The sequence below is a fragment of the Suncus etruscus genome, chromosome 1 (assembly GCF_024139225.1).
Source record: "Suncus etruscus isolate mSunEtr1 chromosome 1, mSunEtr1.pri.cur, whole genome shotgun sequence".
In the NCBI taxonomy this organism is placed as follows: domain Eukaryota; kingdom Metazoa; phylum Chordata; class Mammalia; order Eulipotyphla; family Soricidae; genus Suncus; species Suncus etruscus.
Window position 1 is genome coordinate 156769099 of NC_064848.1, and position 15194 is coordinate 156784292.

The following is a 15194-nucleotide window of genomic DNA, read 5'->3' on the forward strand; positions in this document are numbered from 1 at the left end:
ATGCTAATATCTTACTGAGATCTATTTTGTAAAAGGTTATAAGGTGAATTGGCAGATTTGCTCTGGTCTACTGTTCAGTGACTTGGTTATTTAATTTCCTTATTTTTGATCATAAATAGAAATCACATTTAACTTCAGGTATTTTGTTTTTTGGGTTTTGTTTGTTTGTTTGTTTGTTTTTGGGTCACACCCGGCAGTGCTTAGGGGTTCTCCTGGCAAAAAAAAAAAAAAATCGCCCCTGGCAGGCACAGGGGACCATATGGGATGCAGGGATTCGAACAGCTGTCTTTCTGCATGAAAGGCAGATGCCTTACCTCCATGCTGTCTCTCCAGCCCAACTTCAGGTACTTTGTAAAGCAGCTTGTTTGCTCATAAAAAGTATCCTTACTGACTCCAGAAAAGTTTCCTTTGTTGGTCCCTGAAAACTGGTCCTTTTGCAGTATTTTTTGTGTGTGTAAACACTATCTTTGTCTAGTCAAGTACCCACACCAGAGATCTGGGAGTTTTTGACCCTACCCTTTTACTGAACCCCATATTCAGTCAGTTCCCAAAGTTCCACCTTTCTGCCTTACCAAATGCATCTCTAGTCTACCTTTCTTTCACCTCCTTACTTACTGCTCAGTCCCACACTTTCTCTCTTTATGGTTTACCTGAAGAGCCTTGTCATCATCTAGTCTCCCTGACTCTAGTTTTGGTCCTCTTCAGTCTGTTCTTCTCAAGGTTGCAGAAAGGAGGAGTGTGGGCTGCTTTTTCCTCTATGCTCAGAGGTCACTCCAGAGAGTTCTTTTTTTTTTTTTTTTTTTTATGCATAATTTTTTTTATTTAAACACCTTGATTACATACATGATTGTGTTTGGGTTTCAGTCATAAAAGGAACACCACCCATCACCAGTGCAACATTCCCATCACCCAAGTCCCAAATCTCCCTCCTCCCCACCCAACCCCCGCCTGTACCCTAAACAGGCTCTACATTTCCCTCATACATTCTCAATATTAGGACAGTTCAAAATGTAGTTATTTCTCTAACTAAAACTCCAGAGAGTTCTAAGGATCAAATAGGTATTGTCCATGTAGGAAGTCAAGTGCCTTAACAACTGCACTATCTCTTTGACTGTTCAATTTTTTTTTTTTTTTTTTTTTTGGTTTTTGGGCCACACCCTGTGACGCTCAGGGGTTACTCCTGGCTATGCGCTCAGAAGTTGCTCCTGGCTTCTTGGGGGACCATATGGGGCACCGGGGGATCGAACCGCGGTCCGTCCTAGGCTAGCGCAGGCAAGGCAGGCACCTTACCTCCAGCGCCACCGCCCGGCCCCGACTGTTCAATTTTTTTAAATAAATTTTATTGATACCAATATGAATTACAAGTCTTTTATAGTTGTATTTCAGGTACATAGTGACAGTGAATTAGGGCCATTCCCATCACCTTGTTGACCTCCCTCTGCTATAGTTCCCAGTATGTCTCCATACCTGCACCTTAGCCCGCTAGACTTAAGCAGTATTCTTTTTTTTTTTTTTTTTTTTTTTTTGACTAAAGTGGATTACAAATCTTTCACAGTAATTTTCTAGGTACATAGTGTTATTGAATCAGGGGCATTCCCACCACCAATGTTGTCCTCCCTCCACCTCTGTTCTCAGTATGCATCCTACATCCCCCTCCTTTACCACCCGGGTTGCTAGTATAAGTTGACCCTTCAATTTTTTTCGATTGTTCATCTTTTGCTTTTGTTTTGGAGCCATACCGGGGTGTTCAGGGGCATTCAGGGTTTTTTCTTGGCTCTTTGCTCAGAAATTACTCCTGGCAGGCTCAGGAATTCATATGGGATGCTAGGGATTGAACTCAGGTCTATTTGTGCAAGGCAAACACTTTCCCTGCTGTGCTATCACTCCAGCCCCCTTCAACCTAGTCCTTTTTGTGTGTTTTGGTTTTGGGCCACAACTGGTGGTTTTCAGGGGTTACTCCTGGCTCTGTGCTCAGAAGTTGCTCCTGGTAGGCTCAGGGGACCATATGGGATGCTGGGGATCGAAACCGGTCTGTCCAGGGTTGGCAGCATGCAAGGCAAATGCCTAACTGCTGTGCTATCACTCCAGTTCCTTCAATCTATTCTTAATCACCAGAGGAAGTTTCAGAATGCTCAAGTCTAGTTCCCTCACTCTTCTATTTGAAAATGGTTACTCTTTCTTTCTTTGATTGATTGATTGATTGATAGCCCATAGACTGGGATTTGAGATACATTATGGTTTAACTTTTCTAACTTCATCTGATTATCCCTGGTGGATAATGTATTCTAGGTGATGGATTTTTGCCTTTTTTATCACCATGACTTTTGAGAACTTGGTATTCCTGATATCAGATCCCATCACTACTCTTACTCCAAACACAGTAATCATTCCTGTTGTTCTAAAGTTCAGATCTAAACTGAGGAATTTTCTTTATTGAAAAATTTCATTGACCTTCTATACCCATTGATATTTTTATCTGTTTACCTATCAGTGCCATATTATGACTGTATGATTATCATCTTCTGAGGGTGTTCCCCACACAGAACTCCTTATCATCTCATCTTAGCTGCTAACACAATGCTTGGAATCTTTTTAGTGCCTATTGAAGGGTGGGTTGATTAATGAATAGTTGCTATATTAGGGACTCCATTGATTGTGTTTTTTTACATTACAGATGCACATGTTTATTGCTCGCTACTGTGACTTGTTAAACGTAGACATTTCTTGTGATGGTTGTGATGAAATTGCTCCCTGGCATCGCTACCGGTGTTTACAGTGCAGTGATATGGATCTCTGCAAAACTTGCTTCCTAGGTAAATACTGAATATGCAGTACCCCAAAGTAATAATCATTTCTGTCTCCTCTAATCTTATCGTTTCTTAACCCCCCCCATTATACTAATAAAATACTGTCTGTTGGTATTTTCTGACCTGTTAGCAATATGAATTTTATTTCCCCAACCAAACAAGAGGCTCCAAAGTTCTGTTATCTACATGCTGCCATTTCTATCATGCTGGATAAGGAACTTTAATAAACAGTAATGATAGCATCAGAGTCATAATATAGCAGCTAGGATGTTTGCCTTGCACAGAACTGACCCAGGTTCTTGCCCCAGCATCTCATATTGTCTCCTAAGCACAACAAGGAGTGATCTCTGAGCACAGAGTTAGGAATAAGCCATAGCACTGCCATATATGGCCAAGAAAAAAAGCTACTAATGCCTATTGAAAATGCTGTGTTTCCAGGAAATTGTTTTTCTCCCTGAATCATGCAATTTTTATATGAAGTAAAATGCACTCACAAAGAAAACAAACTTCACAACTTCTTGAATGCCCTTGTCTTGTAGATGATGAAATAAAGCACCGACAGTAATGAGTTGTTGAATCTTCTCTATGTCCATGACTAAGTCATTAAAAAATACAGCTCACAGGGCCAGAGAGAAAGCAAGTATAGGAGGTAAATCATATAGCCGTGTTTCTGCAAAAGAGTGGCTAAGATGGGAATTAGTCCTTTATTTCATCAAACCAGACTCTTTTGTTTTGGAAAGGAGAGTCAATCCATGGTACATTACTAAGAAGTTCTGTGCTGAGACTAACTTCCTATGCTCAGAGCCACCCTGGTGAGTGCCCTTGTTTCTGGGAGATTCTCTGGCCTTTTTACAAGCAGTAAGTTAGCAATGATCCTCATACTGATACCAGTTTAGATTTAGAAACTAGCCCTACTGAGAGCCCTTTTCCACTGCACGGATCTATTTTCTTCTCAGGTGGAGTAAACCCTGAGGGCCATGGTAATGACCATGAAATGGTGAGCATGGAGTTTACTTGTGATCACTGCCATGGTTTGATCATAGGCCGGAGGATGAATTGCAATGTGTGTGATGACTTCGATCTTTGCTATGGATGCTATGCAATGAAGAAATACTCCAATGGGTATGTCTCACCTGGTCTCTAGCCCTCTTATAGCCTTTTCTTCATGTATTTCTTTGCTTTAAAAGGAGATTCTGGGCCAGAGCAATAGCACAGTGGTAGGTCATTTGCTTTGCACATGGCCAACCTGGGACAGACCTAAGTTCGATCCTCAGCATCCCATATGGTCCTCCAACTCTGCCCAGAGCGATTTCTAAGTGTAGAGTCAGGAATGACTCCTGAGCACTGCTGGTGTGCCCCAAAAACAAATAACAAAAACATAAAGTTAAAAATAATTACTGCAGAAATTTCAGGCATACCCACAAGGGACTAGTACTTCACACTCCTCATTTTCAGATCCCAAAATTAGGACTATTTTGCTGATTGTGTTAGTCTGTCTCTCTTGGTGCCTCTCTCTTTTTCCTCTCACCTTTCCTCTTCATCTTCTCTCTCCTCTTTCTTTCTTCCCTTTCTTTCTTAGTATCATTCTCTCTTTCATTTCTCCACCTCCTAAGAAACATTACAAAAGGAACATTGCCTTCTGTCACTTACAAGAGAAATAGCAACACTTCAGTGAATCACTGCATTTTTGGTTTTATTTTTCCTTTGTTAAAGTTAATCTTTTTTCTTTCAGACTACATTTTATTGAAGTACTGTGATTTGCAGTATTGGTATTGGTAACTTTATATATACATCATTCCAACACAATCCTCACCACCGGAGTGCCTGCTTCCACCAATGTCTCAAAGATCCCTCTCATTCACTCTCCACTCAATCCAAATAAACTTTTATTTCCTTTTTATCTATTTAAAGATCATCTCTAAATTACAGATCTTTTCCACACATTGAAAATACTATATGCTGGGGCCCGGAGAGATAGCACAGCGGCGTTTGCCTTGCAAGCAGCCGATCCAGGACCAAAGGTGGTTGGTTCGAATCCTGGTGTCCCATATGGTCCCCCGTGCCTGCCAGGAGCTATTTCTGAGCAGACAGCCAGGAGTAACCCCTGAGCACTGCCGGGTGTGGCCCAAAAACCAAAAAAAAAAAAAAAAAAGAAAGAAAAGAAAAGAAAATACTATATGCTGCAAAGTTTTAGAGCAAGAGTTGCTACTTATCTCAGATAAAATAAAATCATTTAAAAAAATCACAAGCGTTGGGGGCAGAGTGATAGCACAGCAAGTAGATGTTTGCCTTATATGCAGCCAACTCCAGCATCTCAAATGATCTCTCAAACCTGCCAGAAGCTATTTCTGAGCACAGATCCAGTGAGTGTGGCACACACACACACACACACACACACACACACACACACACAAAATGTTAGAGCATAAGACTTATAGCAGGGGCTCTTCGGCTTTCAACTGAAAGGCTTTTTAAGAAAAAAAAAAAAGGCACATTTAAAACAATTAAAAAACAAAATGCAAAATGAGCCAAAGTGATAGTACAACAGGTGAGGCTCTTGCATTGCAGCCAACTAGGTTTGATTCCTAACACCACATCAAGCCCACCAGGATTTCTGAGGGCAGAACAGGATTTAAGCTCTGAGTACCATCAGCTGTGGCACAAAAACAAAAGCCAAAAAAGGTTTTGGGGACAAAGTACAATATAGTACATTGTACAGATAGTACAATGGCTAGAATTACTGCCTTGCACAAAACCAACCCAGATTTGATCCCCATATGTTCCCTGAGCCCACCAGAAGTAATTCCTGAATGCAGAGCCAGGAATAAGCTCTAAGTACCACTGAGTATGATGCCCTCCCAACACCCCTACAACTATGTATTATTCTCTTGGTTTTTCTTTATAGTCTTCCAGGGATTGATGTACATACACTGTGGTTCATTTTTATGTGCTGCCTGTCTACATTTTTTAGTAACCATAGCTTAGAGGTAACTAAACCCAGTTGTGACCATGCACACACTCCCTCAGAAGCCCTGTTCTCCTGTTTGGAGCCTCATAAAGACCTGGAGACCTTAAAAATGTCTTGCCTTTGCAGCCATTTGCCTACACACAGCGTCACAGTCCATCCAATGGTGACCATGCGGATCAGTGACAGGCAGAGGTTCATCCAGCCCTACGTTCACAACTATGCTTGGCTGCTCTTTTCGGCCCTGGCTCTCTATAGTGCCCACCTGGCCAACACAGAGGAGGTGGATGGTGAGAAGCTGGATTCTCAAACAAGCTGCAGTGCTGTCACCCTGCGGAGCCAGTGCATGCAGCTTGTTGGGGATTGTCTGATGAAGGCTCACCAGGGAAAAGGTAATTATTCCTCATGTAGAGATCATGAGATCCTCAACTGTCTGTGAAAAAAAAAATCCCTTACAAAAGCATCATGATTCGTGGTAGTAAAATCCAGTTTTTATATAAGATGTTCACCTGCTGGTGTCGTCTTAATTTTAAATTTCAAATTCATTGGCGAAACATTTAATAATAAAGTAACATTTAGGGCCACCTTACAAGTGGGTATGGTGCTTATTTTACACACCGTCAACCTGGGTTCAGTCCCTAGTATCTGTTGGTTCCTCCAGCACCACTTGAAGTGATCCCTGAATGCAGAGCCAGGCATGACCCAAAACCAAAAATAAAGTAACATTTAAGGGCCAGAGAGATAGAATAGGAGTTAAGCATTCATCTGAACAGGGTTAGATCCCTGCCACCACATAGCCTCCTGAACATATTGGTGCTAACAGTACCACAGTTTTAGCCCCTAGCACTGAACTACTAGCCTACTTAGCCAAATATTATAAGACATCACGTGGGAGCCTCTCTCAAATAAAGTATCATTTAATTTCTCTAAAATATTTATATGAAGATATAAAAATATTAATAACTAAAAGTCTTTGTCAGTATATAAGTATTCAGAGTTATTTTGGTGGGAACCACTTCAGTGCTGGATGCCACCTCTGAATCTATGCCTGGGGATCACTCCTGGCAGTATCTGAGAACCATGTGGTGTCAGAGATCAAATTGGGATGGGCCACATGCAAGGCAAGTACCTTATCTCCTCTACTGTCTCTCTTGCCCAGTGTATGAAGTATTAATTTTACTGAATGAATATAGCATATTTATTTATCTTTGGTTTTTGGTCTTTGGGTCACACCCAGCAATACTCAGGGGTTACTCCTGGCTCTACACTCAGAAATTGCTCCTGGCAGGCTCGGGGACCATATGGGATGCTGGGATTTGAACCACCATCCTATTGCATGCAATGCAAAAATGTCTTACCTCCATGCTATCTCTCCGGCCCCAGCACTTTTATTTTTTATTTAGCCTTTTTTACTTTACTAACCCCTTTATTAAAGAGCTAAAAATATATTTTCACATAACTAGATTCTAGATGAGAGCTGTTTGCAACTAAAATATTCTGACTAACATAGATGAATGTGACTTTACTAAGAACTGCTACTTGGACAATTTGGATGTTAAAATTGTTTTTCTTTCTCTTTTATTCCTGGGGGAAGCATATCCTGAGATGCACAGTACTTACTACTGACTCTGGCTCAGGGGACCATCTGTGGCTCTAGGGATTGAGCTTGGGACAGCCACCTTTAAGACAAGAGCCCAATCTGTTGTGCTATCAGCCTCTTGAAACTTCTGGAACCGTCTAATTTTATTCAGAATAATGGACTTCCCATTCTTGCAAACAAAGAATTCAGTACTTAATCATATTAAGCAGCATGTGGATATACATGTGCTTCAGAGCTAGTTTTCTATCTCTTTGCTAATAGGAATATAGAAATTAATTAATTAGATGAGACTACTATAAATCTTTAGCATTTATGACTTTCTTTTTTGGGGACGGGATTTGGGTCATGCCCAGCGGCCCTCAGGGTTTACTCCTGGCTCTGTACTCAGAAATTGCTCCTGGCAGGTTCAGGGGACCATATGGGATGCCAGGATTCAAACCACTGTCCATCCTGGGTCGGCTGCATGCAAGGCAAATAAACGCCCTACCACTGTGCTATTTCTCCGAACCCCTGTATTTATAACTTTCTAAATATATAATTTGTTGTATTTTTTTCTCTTGTTAATAAGGTACAAAGATCCCTCACTGGCTACTTTCACTGAGGTTATTTTGAGTGTCCAGATTGATAGGATTAAGATTCTTCATCTTCATTATGGATATCAGTTATGTTTCCATATAGTGGCAAAGTGACTACTAGCATTTACAGTAAATATTCTTAGAATAAAACTTTTAAACCATTCTCTGATTTGCTTTCCATATAGGTCTTAAAGTTCTAGCTCCTCTTGGTTTATTGCCAAATGGAGACTTTACCTCAGAAAATCAGGCCCCATCAGTCACAGTACCCACTGGATCATCAGAGGACCAGCTAGAGAAGAAAACTGTCCAGGCTGCTGAGGAGCCATCAGACTCAGGCCCTTCTGTGAGATGCAATGTAAATACCAATTTTTTTCTTGCAGAGCCCAGGTTGACCTCTCAGAGAAAACCATTCACACAAGAGAACAGAGCAAATAGGATAAGAGCACAGGGTCAGCCCAGTTCTTGGGCACATTATCACAATTTCTCCCTTTTCAGTTTTCCTATATGCTAATTGGGAGTGTTGATACTACCTATTCCAAAAGTGTTATGAGTCACATGCTCTCAGTAAGTATATGGAAAAACAGTGTCATAGTAAGTTCCTATTCTAAGAACTCCCATTACTTTACTTCTGGTGGCTTTTATAAGGTTTGAACAAGAATATACATTTGAAGGGACTCGATCCTTATCCATGGTAAATTTACTATGTATGTGTTGCTAATTTTATATTCAGCCAACAACTAGGTGATATTAAATTCTATTTGCCAAATAGATACCAATAGTTTACATGCTCTTTTTTTCTTCCTTCCTTCCTTCCTTCCTTCCTTCCTTCCTTCCTTCCTTCCTTCCTTCCTTCCTTCCTTCCTTCCTTCCTTCCTGCCTGCCTGCCTGCCTGCCTGCCTGCCTGCCTGCCTTCCTTCCTTCCTTCCTTCCTTCCTTCCTTCCTTCCTTCCTTCCTTCCTTCCTTCCTTCCTTCCTTTTATTTTTGGGTTATACTCGGCTGCGCTTAGGGGTTACTCCTGGCCCTATGCTCAGAAATCGCCCCCAGCAGGCTCGGGAGACCATATGGGGTGCCGGCATTTGAACCACCTTCCTTCTGCATGCAAGGCAAATGCCTTACCACTATGCTATCTCTCCAGCCTCCAGTTTACATGCTCTTATAAAAATAAAAGAACCTATCTGAATCCAGGTGTGACCTGTGATAGAGTCTGTTATAGAATCAAGTGCTCACACACAGTGTGCCCAAGATCACACTCTGTTTTCAGTGCCAGGTGCCCTAGACAACAGAACCACAGGAACTACACTCTGTGTACATGGAACCATCATTGGGCTCAAACTCATCTCACATTTACAAGGAAGGTCCTTTGTTGCCAAGCTAGCCCAGGCCCCCAAGAAATGAGTGACATTTTCTGATAGAATTCAGAAGTATTTGAATAGTTAGAGCTTATGGCTTTAAGTACACAATTTGAATGCAGGAGGCCTTGTTTCAGTCCGTGTCACCACATGATTATCCCTTCAACACTGATACAAAATTAGCCCTCCAGCATCCCTGGGCATGGTCCCAAAACCAAAAATAAAAAAAAATGTTCTTTAGGGGTTGGGGATGAAATTCGTAGTAAAATATATGTTTTTTGTTTTGTTTTTGTTTTTGTTTGGTTTTCCGGGCCACACCCGTTTGATGCTCAGGGGTTACTCCTGGCTAAGCGCTCAGAAATTGTCCCTGGCTTGGGGGGGGGGGGCGCATATGGGATGCAGGGGGATCAAACCGTGGTCCTTCCTTGGCTAGCGCTTGCAAGGCAGACACCTTACCTCTAGTGCCACCTCGCCGGCCCCAAAGTATATGTTTTATATGCATGAGACCTGATTTAATTCCAAGTACTACCAAAAAAGTTTTTAATCGTATGAACTAATTTTTTTTTTTTTTTTAGGGAATGGCAGTTATTGATAAGGAAGCCAGCTCTTTAGGTTGTAAGCAGAGAAATAAGGCAGATGAAGGTGTATTGTTAACAAAGGAAACTTCATGTCAGAGTCAAATTTCATATTCACCTGCAGATGTTAACACAGCTATAGTTCTTCCAGGTAAAAACTATTTAACAATTGCTTTTGTCTCTTTTATCTTAAAATGTATCTATAGCTGTTCATTATACAATTTAGAATTTACTAGCAATCAAAGAAGCATGATTTCTCAGTTTTGTGTCAGATGAGGCTGATAGTATTTTAATAGTTATCTTCTCTTTGCTTGCTTTTCCTCCTTACTGACTGCATGACTTGAAATTTTTCTGGCCTTAAAAATTTCAATATTTTAATTAATAGAATAGTCAAAGCTTAAATTACTTTGACATTGAAGTTATCTGACCATAACAAGTTACTTTGATAGTGAATAGCTAATGAGTACCTCATATTTTCCAAATGTTGCCCTCTCTGGGGATGAAACAGAACCCTAGTTAAATGCATAGTTTCCACCTTTATGGAACTCAAAGTCTGAGAGAGCTTAAAGTAAAGGTGCAAGAACCTGAGCAGCTTTGTAACTATCTCATGAGAGTCAATTAAAACATAGTTTAAAAATAGAGGCTGATAATAATACCTAAGTGAGTATAAATATAAGTTCCAGAAAATAGTCTAACACTGCACATTAATTCAAGTCATCAAAATCCCCTCTGTCTGATTCCCCTGTGAAATGGTGTCCTGGTTCACATTTAGTTCATTCATGCTATGTCCTAGAAACGTTTCTAGATTCTTGAAGTATATTAATGTGCTTGGGATAAATCATTGAAAACAATATAGAAGTGAAGTCAGGTTATAAGCAAACAATATTAATGATTTGATATGTTAAAAGTTGGTCAAATGGGGGCTGGAGAGATAGCATGGAGGAAAGGCATATGCCTTGCATGCAGAAGGACGATAGTTCAAATCCCAGCATCCCATATGGTCCCCTGAGCCTGCCAGAAGTGATTTCTGAGCACAGAGCCAGGAGTAACCCCTGAGTACTGCTGGGTGTGACCCAAAACAAAAAACAAAAACAAAAAATAAAAAAAGTTAGTTACGGGGCCGGGCGGTGGCGCTAAAGGTAAGGTGCCTGCCTTGCCTTCGCTAGCCTTGGACGGAACGCGGTTCGATCCCCCGGTGTCCCATATGGTCCCCCAAGCCAGGAGCAACTTCTGAGTGCATAGCCAGGAGTAACCCCTGAGCGTTACCGGGTGTGGCCCAAAAACCAAAAAAAAAAAAAAAAAAAAAAAAGTTAGTTACATGCTCAAGTGGAGTAAGGTCAGAAGTGAGGATGTTAGTGGAGTAAGTCAGGAGAAGGGGTAGGGGTGGTAGGAAGATGGGCTCTTTATTTAAAGAGTGATATGAATAGACCTTATTAAGAAAAGGGCATCTGCAGAGGAGTCAGCATAGTTCTAGAGGCCTGCATATCTAGAGTTCTGCATATCTGATGTTTTAACTTCAGATGCTGAAAATTCAGAAGTGTCATCTTCGAAGATCATCGAGGAAAAGGCAGTTACACCAAACCCTGAGCAAATGTTTGCTGAGTGTTCCCAGAAGAGAGTTCTGGGGCTACTTGCAGCCATGTTACCTCCCTTAAAGTCGGTAAGAGAATTGATGGTTTTTTCTTTATAAAAGAGGGATGAAATTATGTCTAGGAAAAATTGGGGGAAGCCATATACTATTAATAGTAACTCTTGATAACAGTCATTTGTGTACCCGTACTGGATGGATTATGAGTTAAAAAATAGCTTTCTTTGTATTTGTTCGTTTGGGTTTTGGGAACAGTGCTCAGGGTTACTCCTGGTGGTACTCAGGGCAAACCAGGGTAAGCCTCGTGCAAGGCAAGTCTCTTTTTTTTGGGGGGGGGGGAAGGGGGGGTTTGGGCCACACCAGGCGTTGCTCAGGGGTTACTCCTGGCTGTCTGCTCAGAAATAGCTCCTGGCAGGCACGGGGGACCATATGGGACACCGGGATTCGAACCAACCACCTTTGGTCCTAGATCGGCTGCTTGCAAGGCAAACGCCGCTGTTCTATCTCTCCGGGCCCAAGGCAAGTCTCTTATCTTGGACTATTTCTTGGACCCTGTTCACATTTTGCTAGTCTGATAATTTCCTAGTTTTTTTTTTATCATATAGTTATTTAATTAATAGAATAATCAAAGACAGAGAAGCTACTGATATAGAATTTCCAAGTTGCTAGGGCTTGGGGAATGGGATTCTACTTAGACCCATTCTTTGGTCTCCAGAATGTTTTTTCACAACTGATTATGCATGTAGTATTTGTTGTACCTCTGTATAGTTTCTTTGGCACAAGATCAGTTAATTGTACCTAATATATATGAAGGGTCTGGAGATCATCAAAGGGGTAAGGTGCATGCTTTAAATGCATAGGCTTCAGGTTTGATCCCTATCACCACATAGTCCCCCAGTCTCTTCTAGGTGTAGAATTGGTGACAAGTATGTGGCCCATGCCATCAGTCCTATACCGATAGTCCAAGGATCACTAGGAATGGCCTCTAGATACCTGCAAATCTAGAGGGGATGACCCTTCCCCCAAAATGCATGAAGGGTGAGAGTGTTTAGCTGATGTGGTTACCTGGATTATGTATTAAACAGATTTTTCTTTTCTCTTGGCAGGAACCCAGGCTTCCTCTCATAGATCTGGAGCATGTCCTCCCACTCATGTTTCAGGTTGTCATATCAAATGCTGGCCACTTAAATGAAACTTATCACCTCACTCTGGGTCTTCTTGGCCAGTTAATTATCCGCCTTTTACCATCAGAGGTAGATGCTGCAGTAATCAAGGTTCTTTCAGCCAAACACAACCTGTTTGCAGCAGGAGACAATTCCATAGTGATTGATGGCTGGAAAACTATTCACCTTCTTTTCAGCCTGGGAGCAGTGTGTCTAGAGAGGTAACCATTCCCATTCTCCCCATTCTCCCCATTCTCCCCATTCTCCCCTACTTGTGACTCTGGGGTCTTGACACAGGCAAGGTATTTGTTCCTCTGTTGAGCTACTTTCTTTGCACTGGGGTTTATTTCTTTAGGTCTTGTTGTTGATTAATTTTAGCATGGTTTAGAACAGTTGCCAGGGAATTGTTATGAGAATAGAATTCTTTTTTTTTTGTTTTTTGTTTTTGTTTCTTGGGTTTTTTTTTTTTTTTTTTTTTGGATTTTTGGTCACACCCGGCAGCGCTCAGGGGTTACTCCTGGCTCTATGCTCAGAAATTGCTCCTGGCAGGCTAGGGGGACCATATGGGATGCTGGGATTCGAACCACCATCCTTCTGCGTCTAAGGCAAACACCTTACTGCTGTGCTATCTCTCCGGCCCCTTTTGATTAATTTTTGTTTGGGGGGGGGGGGAGAATAGAATTCATTTTATTAGCAGTGCTCTTAGCTGACATTAAAATGTACTTAAATTTCAGGGTCGGAGCAATAGCACAGCAGCAGGGTGTTTGCCTTGCATGTGGCTAACCCGGGATGGACCCAGGTTTGATCCCCAGCATCCCATATGGTCTCCATATGTGGCTCGTAGACCCCAAAAAGGGAAAAAAAACCCATAAATTTTGAATTAAAATATCTATCTGCTGATTCCATTCTCTGATGGTTTGTTTTTTCTAAAAACAATAAATACAGGTGTTAAGTTGAAGAAAACAAAACTATTTCATGATAAAAGTAACAGTAACAATGCAAAATTCAATGAAAAAAAAAAACCATGGGCCGGAGTGATAGCACAGTGGTAGGGCATTTGCCTTGCACATGCTGACATAGGACAGACCATGGTTCGATCCCCAGGTGTTCCAGATGGCCCCCCAAGCCAGGAGTGATTTCTGAGCACATAGCCACGAGTAACCCCTGAGCATCACCGGGTGTGGCCCAAAAAAAGAAAAAAAATAAGAAAGAAAAAAGAAATCAGGGTTGGGGAAAATCACCCTGAATACTATGTTAATGTATTTGGTATTTTATTTATTTATTTTCATATATTATAAAAGGTTGTTTTTTTTTGTTTGGGGGCCTCACCAAGCAATGCTTGGGTTACTCCTAGCTCTGCACTCAGGAGTTACTCTTGACAGTACTTAGGGGACCATATAGGATGCCAAAGATTGCATTCAGGCTGGCCCCATGCAAGACAGTGCCATATCTACTGTACTATCATTCCAGCTCCTATAATAGGGTTTTATTGATGGGGGAACAGGACTTTAATTCATCTAGTGTTCTTTGGTTGGTTGATTGGTTGGTTGGTTGGTTTTTGGGTCACACCTGGCAGGGCTCAGGGGTTACTTCTGGCTCTGCACTCAGAAATCACTCCTGGCAGGCACAGGGGACCATATGGGATGCTGGGATTCAAACCAGGATCTGTCCTAGATCGGCTGCATTCAAGGCAAACACCCTACTGCTGTGCTTTCTCTCTGGCCCTTATCTAGTGTTTTAATATTTGTTTCTCTGTGTGAATGTGAGTTTCCATGTTTGCACACATGTATGTGATTTTATATGTGTGTTTAAACATAGTTCTAGACTGACTATATCATAGTTCTAATTTTTTTCCTCTCCCTACCATTCCATTGCATCATTCCATATTTTTAAGCTTATTATTGAATAGCTCTTTGACATGCATTTGTGCCTGCCTTTTTATGAACTCTGATGAGAGTTGAGTTTAGAGCCGTGTATTGCCCCTAATGTACCTCTTGTCTTCCAGCCGGGTGGGTTTGGACTGGGCATGCTCCATGGCGGAGATCCTACGATCACTTAATAATGCCCCACAGTGGCGAGATGTCATTGACACCTTCACTAATCACTGCATCAAGCAGCTGCCTTTCCAGCTGAAGCATACCAACATCTTTTCCCTGCTTGTGCTGGTTGGCTTTCCCCAGGTACATCTCTCTAAAGGTTTGGCACCTCTTCTCATCTTCCCTACATACAAAAATGTCTCTACAGTATACATCTTTAAAAGTTGTATTTCTTCTAAAAGACCAAAAAAAAAATAAATAAATAAAAAAGGGCCCGGAGAGATAGCACAGCGGCGTTTGCCTTGCAAGCAGCCGATCCAGGACCTAAGGTGGTTGGTTCGAATCCCGGTGTCCCATATGGTCCCCCGTGCATGCCAGGAGCTATTTCTGAGCAGACAGCCAGGAGTAACCCCTGAGCACTGCCGGGTGTGGCCCAAAAAAAAAAAAAAACCAAAAAAAAAAAAAAAGTTGTATTTCTTCTATTATATATTTTGCTTTACAGTCAGTAATATATATATATATATATATATATATA

General features: G+C 41.5%; 1 protein-coding gene across 1 annotated transcript in view; it reads left to right on the plus strand.

Annotated features, from left to right (window-relative positions):
• Positions 1–15194, plus strand: part of ZZEF1 (zinc finger ZZ-type and EF-hand domain containing 1) — a 146815-nt gene that overhangs the window by 102374 nt on the left and 29247 nt on the right. Inside the window, 8 exon segments of the mRNA XM_049782650.1 lie at positions 2675–2813; positions 3764–3929; positions 5902–6164; positions 8133–8302; positions 9873–10023; positions 11393–11532; positions 12567–12844; positions 14629–14803. Of these exon segments, the coding sequence (XP_049638607.1) occupies positions 2675–2813; positions 3764–3929; positions 5902–6164; positions 8133–8302; positions 9873–10023; positions 11393–11532; positions 12567–12844; positions 14629–14803 (1482 nt within the window).